General features: G+C 36.9%; 1 protein-coding gene across 1 annotated transcript in view; it reads right to left on the reverse strand.

Moving 5' to 3' along the window:
- Positions 1 to 633: 633 nt before the first annotated feature.
- The window catches only part of LOC121435353 (lysine-specific demethylase 7A-like), a 53,123-nt gene continuing 39,167 nt past the window's right edge, over positions 634 to 14,589 (reverse strand). Inside the window, exons 10-20 of the mRNA XM_041634618.1 lie at positions 14,064 to 14,155; positions 10,789 to 10,878; positions 9,188 to 9,397; positions 7,386 to 7,498; positions 7,047 to 7,198; positions 5,813 to 5,910; positions 5,196 to 5,344; positions 4,855 to 5,063; positions 3,448 to 3,533; positions 2,033 to 2,306; positions 634 to 1,334 (exon numbers count right to left, since the gene is read on the reverse strand). Coding sequence (XP_041490552.1) covers positions 1,240 to 1,334; positions 2,033 to 2,306; positions 3,448 to 3,533; positions 4,855 to 5,063; positions 5,196 to 5,344; positions 5,813 to 5,910; positions 7,047 to 7,198; positions 7,386 to 7,498; positions 9,188 to 9,397; positions 10,789 to 10,878; positions 14,064 to 14,155 — 1,568 coding nt within the window. The 3' untranslated portion in view covers positions 634 to 1,239. The remainder of the gene's footprint in view (positions 1,335 to 2,032; positions 2,307 to 3,447; positions 3,534 to 4,854; positions 5,064 to 5,195; positions 5,345 to 5,812; positions 5,911 to 7,046; positions 7,199 to 7,385; positions 7,499 to 9,187; positions 9,398 to 10,788; positions 10,879 to 14,063; positions 14,156 to 14,589) is intronic.

Below are 14,589 nucleotides of genomic sequence, written 5' to 3' on the forward strand. Positions count from 1 at the left end.
ATTAAAAAGTAAAACACACACACACACACACCCCATTCCAACATGCTTGCTTCTATACAACTTAATATAGTATAATCTTACTGTATTACGGCTTTTATGCAGATTTGAACATCCTAAATCAAATTGTATTTCTAAAAAATTATGTCTAGTTAATAAAAGCATGGGAAGATATAACCTGTGTTAGATGTTGGCTCTTCCAAAACCAGCAGTATGAAGAAGGCCCTCTGTAATTATAAAGGTTTTTGGAAAAACTACAAACATGACATTTTAACCAAACTTATACTTTCCCCATAGGAAAAAGATATTAAAGCTGTTCTCTTTGGGACCCAGATATCATCAGGAGAAATGAAAAAGGAAACAAGCCTGTTTCTTTACATGTAGAAGAAAACCACAATGTCAAAAGAAACGAGAAATGAGGACTCTTTTATGTGGTTCTTAAACATTGGCTATGAAGGTGTTTCCCTGCAAAGAGAAGAGTCTTGGGTCATCTCAATATGTTGCGGGGGAGGGTGCAGTGGGAAGGTGGGGGGGGTGTGTGTAAGGGAATCAACCTGGATAACAGTATGCACCTTGGATGTTAGCAAAAGCGAAGCTAATAGCTTATAAAAAACACATGAAATATATAAAATAAAATGATTTCATATACATCTTAATTTAAAATAATTAATGCATCAAATCCCTGTTTAAGACTTTAACCTGAATATCAAATTTAAGAGTCCAGACTAGCTACTGTTACTGTGGCTCTTCCCACACGTAACACACACACTATCAAAAATAATTTAAAAACCTTCACATTCTTAAATCTAAATTAGTGAGATATTTCTCCAGAAATCTTCCAAATAAATAGCTTTAAAAAAGAAAGAATTTAAAAGCTGTTAACTTTAAAAAAAATCTGTTAAATAAATTATTGATAATTCTTTATCCTACTACTGAAAATAAATCAAGACACTAACAACAACAAACTTAAATTCAAGCCCTGACAAGAGACCCCTTTCCAGTTCAAGGCCTCTTTTTAAGGTTCTACCCTCCTTCTTCCTCTCCCGACCAGGTCCAAAGGGTTATTGCTGAGTGGGTGTGGCACAGTGAAGATGCAGCATCAGGTCCATTCTGTTCTTCAGGCAGTATTCTTACTGTACACACAAGCTGCTCCAGGCAGGGGATGGTGGACGGTGGAAACGCCAGGCTTCCACATCCCAAGACTGGCCTCCAGAAGGAAGAGTGACTGCAAGAGCAGCTTTGTCACACAAAGAAACGTGCATGGCCATTTCTGTTCAATTTAAGGATTTTCCCAAGACGTTGTTTGGCTGTTGCCATTCCTTTTTTTGGACGTTTACCTATAAAACACCAACAACAATGTTAATACTCTCAAAAAGTATGTTTGGCATATAATACCTGGAAGACTTAAAAGGGAGGGCTTCACAGAAGTTTGTTGCGTGTTCCAAAAGTAGTCACATCTCTGGACTTCATATCTTAAAAATCTTTCCATGCTGGATGGTGGTGGTGTACACCTTTCTTGGGAGGCAGAGGCCAGTGGACTCTGTGAGTTCAAAGAAACCCTATCTCGCAAAAAAATCAAAAAAACAAACAAAACCTTCCACATTATCACACAAAATAGAAAGGCATTGTCCTCCTAAACTATGCTTCAGCAACAAAGTACACTACAACTTAATGCATTCCCCAGGAATCACTGCTCTTCTGTGCCTCAGGTCATGCTCTCTTCTGTTTCCATTGCTATTTCTTCTGTCACTTGTCTCTTAACTCAGCCTAGTAAACCCATTCTTTTTAAGGCCCTACTTCCTCCTGAGCCTCAGAAAGCCACTGCTGTCCCCTAAGATTGGCTTAAGTATCCTCTCATTGTTACTATAGTAGCTCATGCCCACTGCTATTATGCTACTGTTCATAATGGAAGAGATGATGAGTATACAGCAGCAATTCTCAACCCTTGGGTCACAACCCCTTTGGGAGTCAAACGGCCCTTTCACCTTTATACACAGTCACAAAGATACCTAACCTGCTAATGTACAAAAGTTACCTTTTGTTGCCTGGTTGCTGATAGGTGGTGGATTTGATGCAGGTCTCTTGGTGGGGTGAAGGGGCACTGAAAAAGAAGTTTCACCAATAGGCCTTTCTGGACTTAGACTGCCATTAGCTATTTGGCATGGCCCTGAAACCAAGCTGGGATTCAGCATGTACTTTCCATTTTGAATGCTTGAGTTACTGCTGTCCACACAATGCCTGCTTTGTGCCTTCTGACTGATTTCTGAAGAGATTTCCTTTTTGATGTATTTCTGGCTTCTACTTAAGTCCTAAAGAAGGAAAGAAAGGAATGTAGTTACATTTTTCAAGTTTCAGATAAATGAGGTATTTTGCTCTTTGCATTACCAAGATCAACAAAGATGAGGAAATGAACTACTCAATTTTGCTTTTTTTTCCCTTCTATATTATGTTTCATAGATATAAAGAGTGTGAGTGTGTGTGCACACATGTGCAATGCCTGTCCATACATCAGGATGCTTGTGTGGGGGCCAGAGGACAACTTGTGGGAATTGTTTCTCTCCTTCCATCATTGTGGGTACCAGGTATCAAGGTCAGGCCATCAGTCTCAGTGGCAAGTGCTCTTAATCAGTGCTTGACAGTACCTACCCTTCATGATGGTCAGTTCAGTCCATAAGAGACTTAAAGGTTTGGAAGATTAGTTCTTACTTATTACTTGAGTTTTGAAGTTCATTAGGTCAAGATCAAACAAGAAGTTCTGCCTTCTATCCCAGAATTGGGAGGAAAACTGAAACAGAAGCAATGAACCCACAGTTTCCTTGGCTCATCATGGTTCTCAATGCAATGTGCTATCTTTTAGAGTTCTCTTTCCACCATGTAGGTCCCAGGAATACACAAGTCATTAGGCCTAGTAGCAGGCACCTTGAGCAGCTGAACCTTCTTGCTGGCTTCCATTATTACCCCTTTTCAAACACAGCTAGTATAGGTTCATCTCTACTATCTTTGTTTGCTAGAAAAATTCCAATATCCAGGCCTAAGCCTGATTTTTCTTTTTACTAGAAGTACTCTTTGAGTCTCTTAAAATAATTAGGTCAAGGGCTAGAGAGATGGCTCAGTGGTTAAGAGCATTGCTTGCTCTTCCAAAGGTCCTGAGTTCAATTCCCAGCAACCACATGGTGGCTCACAACCATCTGTAAAGAGGTCTGGCGCCTTCTTCTGGCCTGCAGGCATACAGACAGAATATTGTATAAATAATAAATAAATAAATTTAAAAAAAATAAATAAAATAATTAGGTCAATTTGTAAGGATTTCCTTAAGTCCTGAAATAAACTGAGGTAATGAGTGACATCAAAAGAGAAAGGAACTGAATAGACACATGAAGTTTTACACAGAAAGCAAAAACAATATTGAACATCCTAAATCTCTTCTTTATATTTCCATTTGAAAAGTACCTGAGGATTAAATCTGGAAGTCCTGTCAAACTGTTTCGCCCAGGAAGAAGTCCTCAGATCTTGATCTGCAGTCTTGTCATGGTAGCCTAGAAAGTAGTTTGGATTAAGTTATCTTTGCACAAACTTATCTTAACACTAACCCAGTACTCACAACTGAAAGCAAATGTATGCTGACATTTCATTTATATAGTAACTATTTATTCACATACCTTTTCTTTTACTAGACTTCTTAAAACAAACAAAAATCCCACAGTTAGCAACTCTCAACCAAACTTGCTATTTCTTTCAATTTTCTTCAAACTGTCTTTATATGACAGGCTTTGTGCTAGATGCTAGAAGACCTACAGTCAAGCACTATGGCCATATATTGTTGATGTGATGCAAACCAAATGCAATACACGTCTCTAAAATGACATATTTTCCATCAGGACAAAGGTATATATTTTCCTGTATTAAGGGACCAAACAGATTATAGGAAGGCAAAATGGAGGAGAGAATGGCAGGCAAACACAGATTTAAATTTGAGTTCTTCCAAATACCAATGCAACTTTAGACAAGCTATTAAAGCATTCCAAAGTTCAGTTTGCTCTTATACACTATGCAAAGATTTGGGGATCAAGTGATCCTGGATTCAAATTCCAACAGATTTGAATAATACCTGTGTGAAGTGTGTAAAATTAAATTAACCTTATCAAATCATATTTCCTTTTCATATAAAATGGAGGTCAAGGTCCTGGTGCATAGATGACCCTATTTATTTGGGACTGAACACAATTGCTACATGTCCTTTTCTCAATCCTAAGATTTTGGGGAAATGATGTTTTTCTCTCTGAAAGCACAGGGGAGAAACACTAGGTGGCATTACTGACACGCTGTTTCTGTTACTTCCTTTTCAGAGAGTTTGAGAAAGCAGTCTCAGCCAGAAAGAAACTATGCAAAACTCATTTCTTCTCTCCTAAAAGGAAAATGGACTGATTCTGCAGACCAATTAGAACATTTCCACTCTGGGAGCTCTTACAGTTGGTGACAGGAAAACAAGACTATCTTTGCAAGACGACAGAAGTACGCCGGTGGACACAATTTTCAGCCCCGTGTCGTTTACATTTTTAGTTTTAACATTTGAATTACATTTTAATTAATTGTTGTGTGGAGGTCAGGCAACAACTTGTAGGAACTGTTTCTCTCTTTCGACTATGTGTCCTGGGGATTGGCAGCAAGCCCACTGAGGCACCTTGCTGACCCACATTTTGAGTGCTTATGCTTGCATCTTACATGACTATATAAAAAAGCATTTCTTAATGGTAAACAGCCCTTATTCATATAATCTCTAACCTCAACTAGGATCACAGCACTATTAAACTGGGAGTCATATATTACTTTTTAGAGACTGATATTTGTGTTTCTTACCAAATTCTACCGGTTTATCACAGCGATACAGCTGCCTAAGCTCAGGGTTACTGCTGTGGCAGCTGCTGGGATCCTGGAGAGAGTTCTTTTCAACGCTGCAGTCTGTGCTTTGTATCTGCCTCTGTAGACACGTGGAGTAGTGCAACCCTGCCATAGACAGCATGCCCTGAATAGCTTCTTCCTCTGTGCTCGTCGAGGTAGGACATTCCCTAAGGAGCAGGTGACCCAAAACATAACAGTGTATTTCTTTTGATTAAATATTCAGTAAAACATAAAACTAAAGGTGTTTTCACAGCATTTACATCACAATACAAAACAATTACTACCATCCACAAGCCTACCTTTTAAATGGAATTTCATTTCTGGATGGCTTCTGGCCCTTTTGAAGGAGGTTCCTCACTATATTGGATTCCTCCTTAAAGTTTGATGTTATTTCATGTTTCTTTTCATCACCTGAACTTTCAGAATCTTCAGTGGCAAAATTAATTTTCTGAAATAATAAATCATTAAATGGAAACAAAGCTAAAAAGAAACTGACCAAGACTGTACAAACTAATTGAAATTTATGTTTAGAAGTTAGAATATGAATTATAAAATTACTTCTTTGTTTCACATCAAAACCTAAAACTTTCTAGTAACTTTAGTAACCTACTAACGGAATACAAAATACACAGTTACACATTATAAGGTAAAATAAAATATAACCTGTGAGAACATAAACCACACAAGAGCTCAGTGTAAGCAGATAAATCTCTTTCTCCACCCTTACCAGAACCCAACAAAAATTGCTTATGAATGTGACCAGGCACATGATGGTGTATACACACAGTAACACTATGGGAGACTATGTGCTGCATAGCCCAGAGATAAGCTTTGGGAAATCTGTTATCAAGCTTCTTCCACATGGGTGTTCAACATCCCACCAAATGACACATAAAGCTTGGGGTTCTGAGCATACCAGTGCAGTACAATCAGGTCCAGAGTCTTCTGAATCAGAAACATCAGAATATTCTGATGTTCTATTCCTGAGTTCTGATTTCACACTTGTAAAAATTCCTGAAGAAGAATTTGTAAAGAAAAGAAAGGACAAGAATCAGTCATTCAAACTTTGGGGCAAGGAGAAAAGATGATCTCTAAAGTCCACCCAGTTTCCAGATGTCTTTCCATCTCCCACAGTGTCTCCCCTTTCTCACTGCTTTTCCTTTCTAACTGACCAAGATATACACTGATTGAAGTATATCCTTAAAATATCTGTGATATTTCTTTCCAGGAAAAATAAAACAAAGCTCTAAAACTAAAATGAACTACAAGCTGCTTCTGACTTTCCCTTCGTTTTCTTTAGAGAACAAAATGGCAACTCTCAAAGCTCACTGCATTCACGGACTGTGGGTTCAAGTAGTTTATAATCTGGGCCTTTCTCTTCCACAAGTACTGCTGCATAGCAACTGTCCCATCAGTTCTCAGTGATACACTGTCTTGCCCTGACATGTGAACAAAGACAGTTACCAACCACAGAGGACCAGACTTACTGGGAACTAGTGGAAACAGATATTCAAAATGAATTCAACAGTATTTATTATGCAGAACACTCGTCAAAAAATACTGTTTTTAATTACTTTTTAAACGAAAAGGTATATGCTGTTCTTGAAAACTGTCTGGGAATTAAGATTTACTCAAAGAAAAACTTCAAGGAGAAGATGATATTACTACAGTGTCTGATATTCCTATTATCACTTCACTTGATGATAACCAATTAACATACCAGTAGGAGCTGCCTGTCAACAGTCAATCAAATAGCACCACACTACTTGGATTCCCACTAGCTGCAGATCACCCAACCAGATGTCTCTTAATTATGAGAACCAAAGACATGTTAGCAAAAGCCATATGTGAAATGAAGTTAAACTTGAAACTCACTTTGGGGAGTAGAAGCCATAAAGTATATGAGCTTTTTAAAGACAAGGAAGCTATCTGGGTCTTGCTGACCATCACATACTCCTTCACTGGTAATCTGCCCCTGGCTACCACACCTTATTTGGCATTCATATTCAGCACTTTGATGATCGATGACCTATTTAAAAATACTTCAGATTTTCCAACAGTGTTATAAATGCAAATGTTTTCAATCCTACAACAATTCAAACACCAGTGAGTTGCCCATTATCACATTAGTGGAAGAATGAAAAACATACTGTTTAGTGGTTTTGGAGATCCTTCACTTTCTGCCCCCTCTCTTTCTGAGCTCTCTGTCTTTATGTTTGCCTTCTTTGTTGGTCTCTTGTCTTCTTCATTTTCACTATCTGCTGTATAAAGACTCCGATCTGCAAACAGCTGTCTCTCATCTCTATACCATAGAAGGAAAAATTGGATCAGAAATAGCATAAGGCTCTGTGTTCCCTTCCCCTCCATTCATTCAGACACAGTAGAGAATTGAGACCCTTTCACCTAATACAATTGGCTGTCCAATAATGTAGAGTGATTAAGTGAGATTCACTAAAAATTAATCTGGTAGTTTGATCTACTTTACGTACTTAATTATTCTTCCATTTGTAAGCAGTAATCGTAGATCATTCTCTTTTGCTCTCCATTCAGGTACTGTAGAAGATGGCTGGAGATGTTTGTTGAATTTTCCATTCAGTATGTCCTTAAAAGTACAAAGCACAACTGATTTACTATCCACCTTCAGAAAGTCCTGACCAACTGAAAAGACTGCATACTGCTCCTCCTTCCATGGTCTTGCCTTGTAAAGGGATGGGCAGCCGTCTAGATTTGGAGAGATCTCAATGACCCAGAATCTAGAGTTCCTCATTCCAACACATACAAATTGCTTATCTTTCAGTAGAGCCATTAGCAATAAAATAATTTTCTAATATAAGATGTAAAATCTGCATACAGAAAATCCAAACACAGGCCTTTCTTACTGGAGTCAAATGGCTTTAGGCCAAGTATCACTTTTTTCTTGATGAAGCCCAGCTGTGGGGCTCTCTCACTTACCCTAACCTGGACTGTCTACTTCCAAGGCACAAGAGCCATCATTTATTAAAAGACATGATAGGAGCTGTTTTCTTTTTAACATATAAAAGCTTCTCTTTGAGATCTTCTCCTTATTAATAGAACTTATTATAAGCTTTTCAAAATAACTATGGGTTAAGTAGGTTCAGTATCTCAAAACAGCATAATAGTATCAAATATAAGAACATATAAAATTATAATGACTATGTAGCTTCTTTTAGTATTTTAAAGTCAGCAATAGCTGTATCTTACTTTATATTACCTATGTCAATCCTTAAGCTATAAAATTAAGGGTGATGCAGATTTTATCACAAACTCGGTAGCATGATTTATTGAGGTGCCACTACCCCACACTCTTCCTGATTCTGTCCAGTACACCAGGACTTCAACTTAAATAGATTTATTCTTTGTTTTTTTTTTATTGCACTATATATTTTTCTCTGCTCCCCTCCCTCCCCCCTCCCCTTCTACCCTTTCCTGTGACCCCCCATGCCAATTTTGATAGTTGGACTGGTTCTATCGGTTCTGTGTTTGTCCAACTTACTGTACTGCCTGGCAATACTAATTCAAAGCTGTGTTTTCATTTGATTTCTCTCTTTTTTTTTTCTTTTTTTGAGACAGGGTTTCTCTGTAGCTTTGGAGCCTGACCTGGAACTAGCTCTTGTAGACCAGGCTGGCCTCGAACTTGAGTGCTGGGATTAAAAGCGTGTGCCACCACTGCCAGGCCTTCATTTGACTTCTTTTGTTAGTTAAGTATAAATTCAAACATCAACACCTGTAAGGCACTAAGCAAAGTAGCCAGCCTCTACTTCCTTGCTACCCTTGTTCTGGGTCCCCTCAAAATACTTAGCATTGGAAACATGTATTTCGTTGCTGCAGTTTGTTTGAGAAAGGGTTTCACTGCGTAGCCTTAACTTGCAGTAAACCCCTTGCCTCAGACTCCCAAATGCTAGGATTATAGGAATGGGCCATCATGCTCAGCCTTAAATTATATCATTTTAATCTATGTCTCCGTCTTCCAACTTAAATTTTGATAAAACCTACATGGGGGTAGAGACTCAAGTTTGTTTGCTCTGGCATCTTTTTCAGAAACCAGAAAAATAAGATATTTGGATAAATACTTTTTAATTTTATTTATTGAATAATGAACATGTCAGCAAATGAATGAACTCTAGGTATCTTAACACCACACCACTGACTAGAAAAACGAGATTCATGGCCTCCCACAGACAAATATTATCCTCTATAAATGCACAGTAGAAACTAGCCGAATTGCTGTATGTACTATCCAAACACTTTTTGGATCCTGATATATACTTGCCTCCTCCCACGGACACATCTCTAATCTTCTGAGGACTTCCCTTGTATGGAGCTCAAGGATATCTAGGTTAGAAGGAGTTCTGACATGATGATCTCGAAGTTTCCTCATCTTTCGCCGGGAATGATATGGTGAAGATGCTTCATTTGAAGACCGTGAAACTGGACACACAGTAGGAATTCCCTGAGATTTAATTGGTTTGCCATTTTCTTCCTATAAAAATCAAATTCAGAGTATGTTTTATGGCAAGGCTCCTGTACATATACCTAACTAAGCAATTAACCATAAAAATACTTTAACAAACAAACACATCCTATTCAATCATTTAAGAGGAAGTTAAATCAAGTCCTCAGCTTTCCTGAGCTTTTTATTCCCTTCTCCTTCATATACTTTGTGAACAATGCATTTCCTTATTTTATCTGAAGAAGATTTAGGGTGAGGGGAGCTGATTCAGCTTCCCAAGTGCTAAGATTACAAGCATGTACCACCACACCAAACTTTCATCTTAAATTTGTAATATTAAATTGGAGTTGACATTTTCAGAAATGATACTTGTGTTACTAAACTATCAATTTGGTTTTACTGTGCATGAAACACATATATGCACATATATGTCACAGATAATAGGTCATATATTTTATATATATTTGATAAGACTTTTGATAGAAAACTCATTTACATGCCATTACTATCACTCTTTAATAAATTTTTGCTACATCTGAAAATACATGAAATAGTCTATCCATTGACAGTAAACCCAACATAGTGATCTTCCTTAGAGGTTTAGAGATTTTAGTTCAGTAGTAGAGGGAACTTGCCTAACAAGCACAAGGCCCTGGTTCAGTCCCCGGTACCAAGAACAAAAAGACATGATTGATATTTGTTAGATGTATACTACTTTCCATTCTTGACATCCTGGTTGTGCACCTAGCCTGTTACTGCTGAATCATGTCTCCAGCTCCTCTTCCTTTCTACAGTCCTAATGTAAGATTAGGACTTATGTAAATTAATAAGTGTAAACGTAAATTACCTAATATAATCTACCAGGTGGCCTCCATTCCACCGGTAAATTTCCTCTTATTTCAAACTAAACACTAAACAAGCAAGTTAGTTTCCAGAAGAACTATTTTAATGAAAACCCCCGTTTTTCTATACTGACATCAGCTCTTAAAAATGAAAACATTTCACTTCATATATGGGCTTTTATCAAAGGCACTGACTTCTCAAATTGCTCCAGTATTTTTGGTCAAAGGAGTCCCTGATATTCTTTTGAACCCAGCTTCACTCCCCTTACTGTTTTATCCGTTCCTCTAACTACTTCACTTACATTCATCTCCAGGTAAACATCATACTGTGACTTTTGCTTTAATTTTTGGAGAAACTTAGGGGATTTACAGTAACTGGAACTATTGCTTTGCTATTTTATTATGCAACACTTTATATTTTTTTGTAAGACATTAGAAGCCTATAATCTGTAACGCTAACTCAGCTCACTGTATTCTTTCACCAGTGTGAAAGTGCTTTCAATATTTACAGCATGGTGACAGATCCATGTGCTTCTCAAGGCAGATAGCAAGCAAACATATTTAATGATAACTTCTTACCTCTATTGCTCGAATTACTTTAGAAAGTTCCTTAATAAGATGTCCAGGTCTAACATTGTCTGGAATTTCAAAGGCATGTTCAGATACAAGCTGTATTTGGAGTAATAAAGATAAGAAAACCAAAGTCACTTAAAATTTAAAGCCCAACTTATTTCATAAAGTTCTCTATATTTTAAAGACCTGTTGATAATGTTAAGCCATTCTCAAAGAGTTTATGTACTTGGTAGATGGTCACCTAAGAAGATCCACATATCAAATAAAATCCTCTTATTTGTCTCACAGTGAATCTTATTTTATAATGCATTCTACACCACAAATTCCACTGTGATCCTAAGTACAACTATCAATAAAGAAATTAAGCCTAACATTTAATTCAAAATGCATAAGGATTTTTGTAGGGACCATTGGCATTAAGTAATCCCTGTTTTTCATGGAAAGTATACTTTGAATAAATTTGAGTTAAAAGTTTAATAGTCAAAAGCAAATGAAAAAAATACCATTAACAGGTACAAGAAATAAATTAGTAAGTGAGCATATCTACTAACTACAAACTAGTACCATTATTTTTTTTCAAAGATTTTATTTTTTTATTATGTATACATGTTCTGCCTGCATGTATGGCTGACAGCCAGAAGAGGGCGCCAGACCCCCATTACAGATGGTTGTGAGCCACCATGTGGTTGCTGGGAATTGAACTCAGGACCTCTGGAAGAGCAGTCGGTGCTCTTAACCACTGAGCCATCTCTCCAGCCCGACCATTAGTTTTATGTCTATTTACAAATTATTTCTTTCCGTATCTAAGGACATTTGATTTTTAGACACAAACTAGTTTCATTTTTGCTTTATTACTGAATTGTTTTAAGTATAACTTGCAGAAATTAGTTAGCAACAATAACGTGCAATAGTGTTAATTCTGTATTCTGATACTGTTAAGTGCACTTGGTAAGCACGAACTCATCCTCATTATAAGGGTGACATGGATACTTCAAGCTGGATATTCCTCATCTGAGATACTTAGGATTAGTCATGTTTTAGATTTGGGGGCACTTCAGATTTCAGATTGGAGATGCTCAACCTTTTACAGGTTATGATGAGTATTGCCATCATAACTGAGACACTGACCTTATGTAATATATCCACAATGAAACAGCTTACTACTAGCAGAGATGAGATTTGATTCTGAATATCTGACTCCAGAACCCAAAATTTTAACCAGTATACTGAACTGCCTCTTATCTTTGAACAAAATTACTAAAAATGTAGAAATGTTTTGAAACACACTTTACTTACAATGCCTAATAATACTTGTAATAAAAACTAACTATGTACAGAAATCATGTAAGATGTTTTTAGGATCAATTCTACTCTAGGGCTATTAAAACCAAAATCCCAAGCAAAATACAGGGATTTTATTTTCAAAATGTTCTCAAGGCAATGCTAACACACATCTGAAGCACCCATCCAAAGCCTCTACCAGGAGACAAAGGGACAAAGGCACACAATTTCTACAGTTTACATTCAATCATGCTACACAGCTGTTAACTTGCTTATGCTTTTCCTCCTCACACACATGATAAAATCTGAGAGTGGAAGGCATGTTTTTAACTTTCCTTTATGTTTCTATGGCACCTTGCCCTAATGGATTTGTAGCACTAATCTTTTTTTTTTAAAGTATTCTTTTTTTTTAAAGATTTATTTATTTATTATGTACACAACATTCCTTCCATGTATGCTTGCATGCCAAAAGAGGGCACCAGATCTCACCATAGATGGCCGCGAGCCACCATGTGGTTGCTGGGAATTGAACTCAGGACCTCTGGAAGAGCAGTCAGTGCTCTTAACCTCTGAGCCATCTCTCCAGCCCTTGTAGCACTAATCTTAAATTAAAATCCTAAAATGAAATTTCCTGGAGTATAGGCTAGTATTTATTGTTTCCCATATTTCCTTTTAAAAATTTATAATAATAATAACATTATTATTATTATTATTATTGAGAGAGAGAGAGAGAGAGACAGACAGACAGACAGACAGACACAGACAGGCACATGAACTTTGTGGAGTTTCCTTTGACCTTTACATTGGTCCCCTGTTCTCAGGCTTACACAGAAGGTGCTTTATAGACATTAAGTTTCTCATTGGCTCTCCTCATTTCCCTTAACAGCAAGAATTTTATTTTAAATGGATAGCAAGCAAATCTGGAAATCATCAGCACATATATTTATCAATCATATTATTTAAGATCATGTGTGAAGCTCCATAGAGTTGAAATAAGAGTTCAAAAGCTTAGTGAAGAAAACATACATACATTATACACATTAGTTTTAAGCCTAAGTACGTAAGAACATGCTACAGAAGCAGAAGGGAAGTAAAAGTAAACACTTAACTCCAAATGCAGATTTGGATGAACTCTCAGAAAAAGCCTGGGATAACTGAAAACTATTCTTGCCCCTTCCTTTCTTTCAGTTTTTTTATAAACCTACTAGTGGCAAAGAGCAGGACTTTTTATCCTAGCCTCACAAGTTCTTACTGTGCAACAATCCTTTTCTACACTATGGATATGAATATGTCCGCTAATAAAAAACTGACAGGTCAGTAATTGGGTAGGAAGTTAGGCAGAAAAGTCAAACTGAGAAAGATGGGAAGAAGAAGGGCAGTCAGGAGAGACGCCAGCTAGCCGCTGAGCAAGCAGGACATGTAAAAATGAGGTAACAAACCATGATAACCCTAACCATGAGTCACGTGGCAAAGCACAGATAGAAATATGGGGTAACTTTAAATGTAACAGTTAGCCTGAGCTATCAGCCAAACATTTATGATTCATATTCAGCCTCTGAGTCAGTTATTTGGGACTGGGTAGTCAGGACAGGAAACGAAAGTTACTTAAATGGGGACAGCGCAGCACCCAGACCCCACACAGCAACTCTACAAGACTAAACGAGGTCACACATGTAAAGACAAAGCACAGTGCTTGATATGCTAAGAGCTCAACATGGCTTGTTACTCTATCAGCCTGCTTGTTTCTTAGAATCATAAATATACTTGCATTTTGCTTTTTCAAAAATAAAGAAAACCAAAGCTCTTTATTCTCTAACCAGAATCAATACATCTGTGTATAGTATGACAGAGAGTACAAACTGTATATAAAATAATAATTTCATTCCTTTTACAACTAGCATGTGAATGCTGACCACAATAAAAGGACCATTTTCATGACTTGCCACAAAAAAAAAAAAACCCCAACAAGCAAACAAACAAACCCAGCAAAAACAACTTACTTCTTTTTTCATCCATACTTTTAAAGCAGTATGCAGTGCTTTCACTCCCTGTACTAAGTAGGTTTGAGGCTGGAACCCATCTTCTTTCAGTTCTGTTGTTTAAAATAAAACAGTATGAAAACGATGTTAAGTTTTGAAAATAAAGTTGAGATAGCTGTAGTAATATGTCATCATTAATAAAGCATCATTTCAACACGTTCAAAAACTCAATTCACTAGGAAAACATTTAAAATTTCAAGCCTGAAATATAAAAAAAAAGAAAAAACAACAAAATACAATAAACAATTTCACAATTACAGTGGGATATTTCTAACAAAAATAGTAAACATAGAGTAGACTGAAAAAATAGGTAGACAGATAATTCAATTCAAGCAATATAAAATTTGGTTCAATAGTCATAAATAGGATACTGCACCTAGAAATTGCAAAGTGCACATTTTTTTCAGACATACTCATTACATTTACAAAAATCATCTGCACTGCAGGGACCATAACGAGGCCTCAACAAATCCCAATGATCTTAATC

This window comes from Microtus oregoni, unplaced genomic scaffold, assembly GCF_018167655.1.
Source record: "Microtus oregoni isolate MIOR12 unplaced genomic scaffold, Mior012 000046F_ref0000063, whole genome shotgun sequence".
NCBI lineage: Eukaryota > Metazoa > Chordata > Mammalia > Rodentia > Cricetidae > Microtus > Microtus oregoni.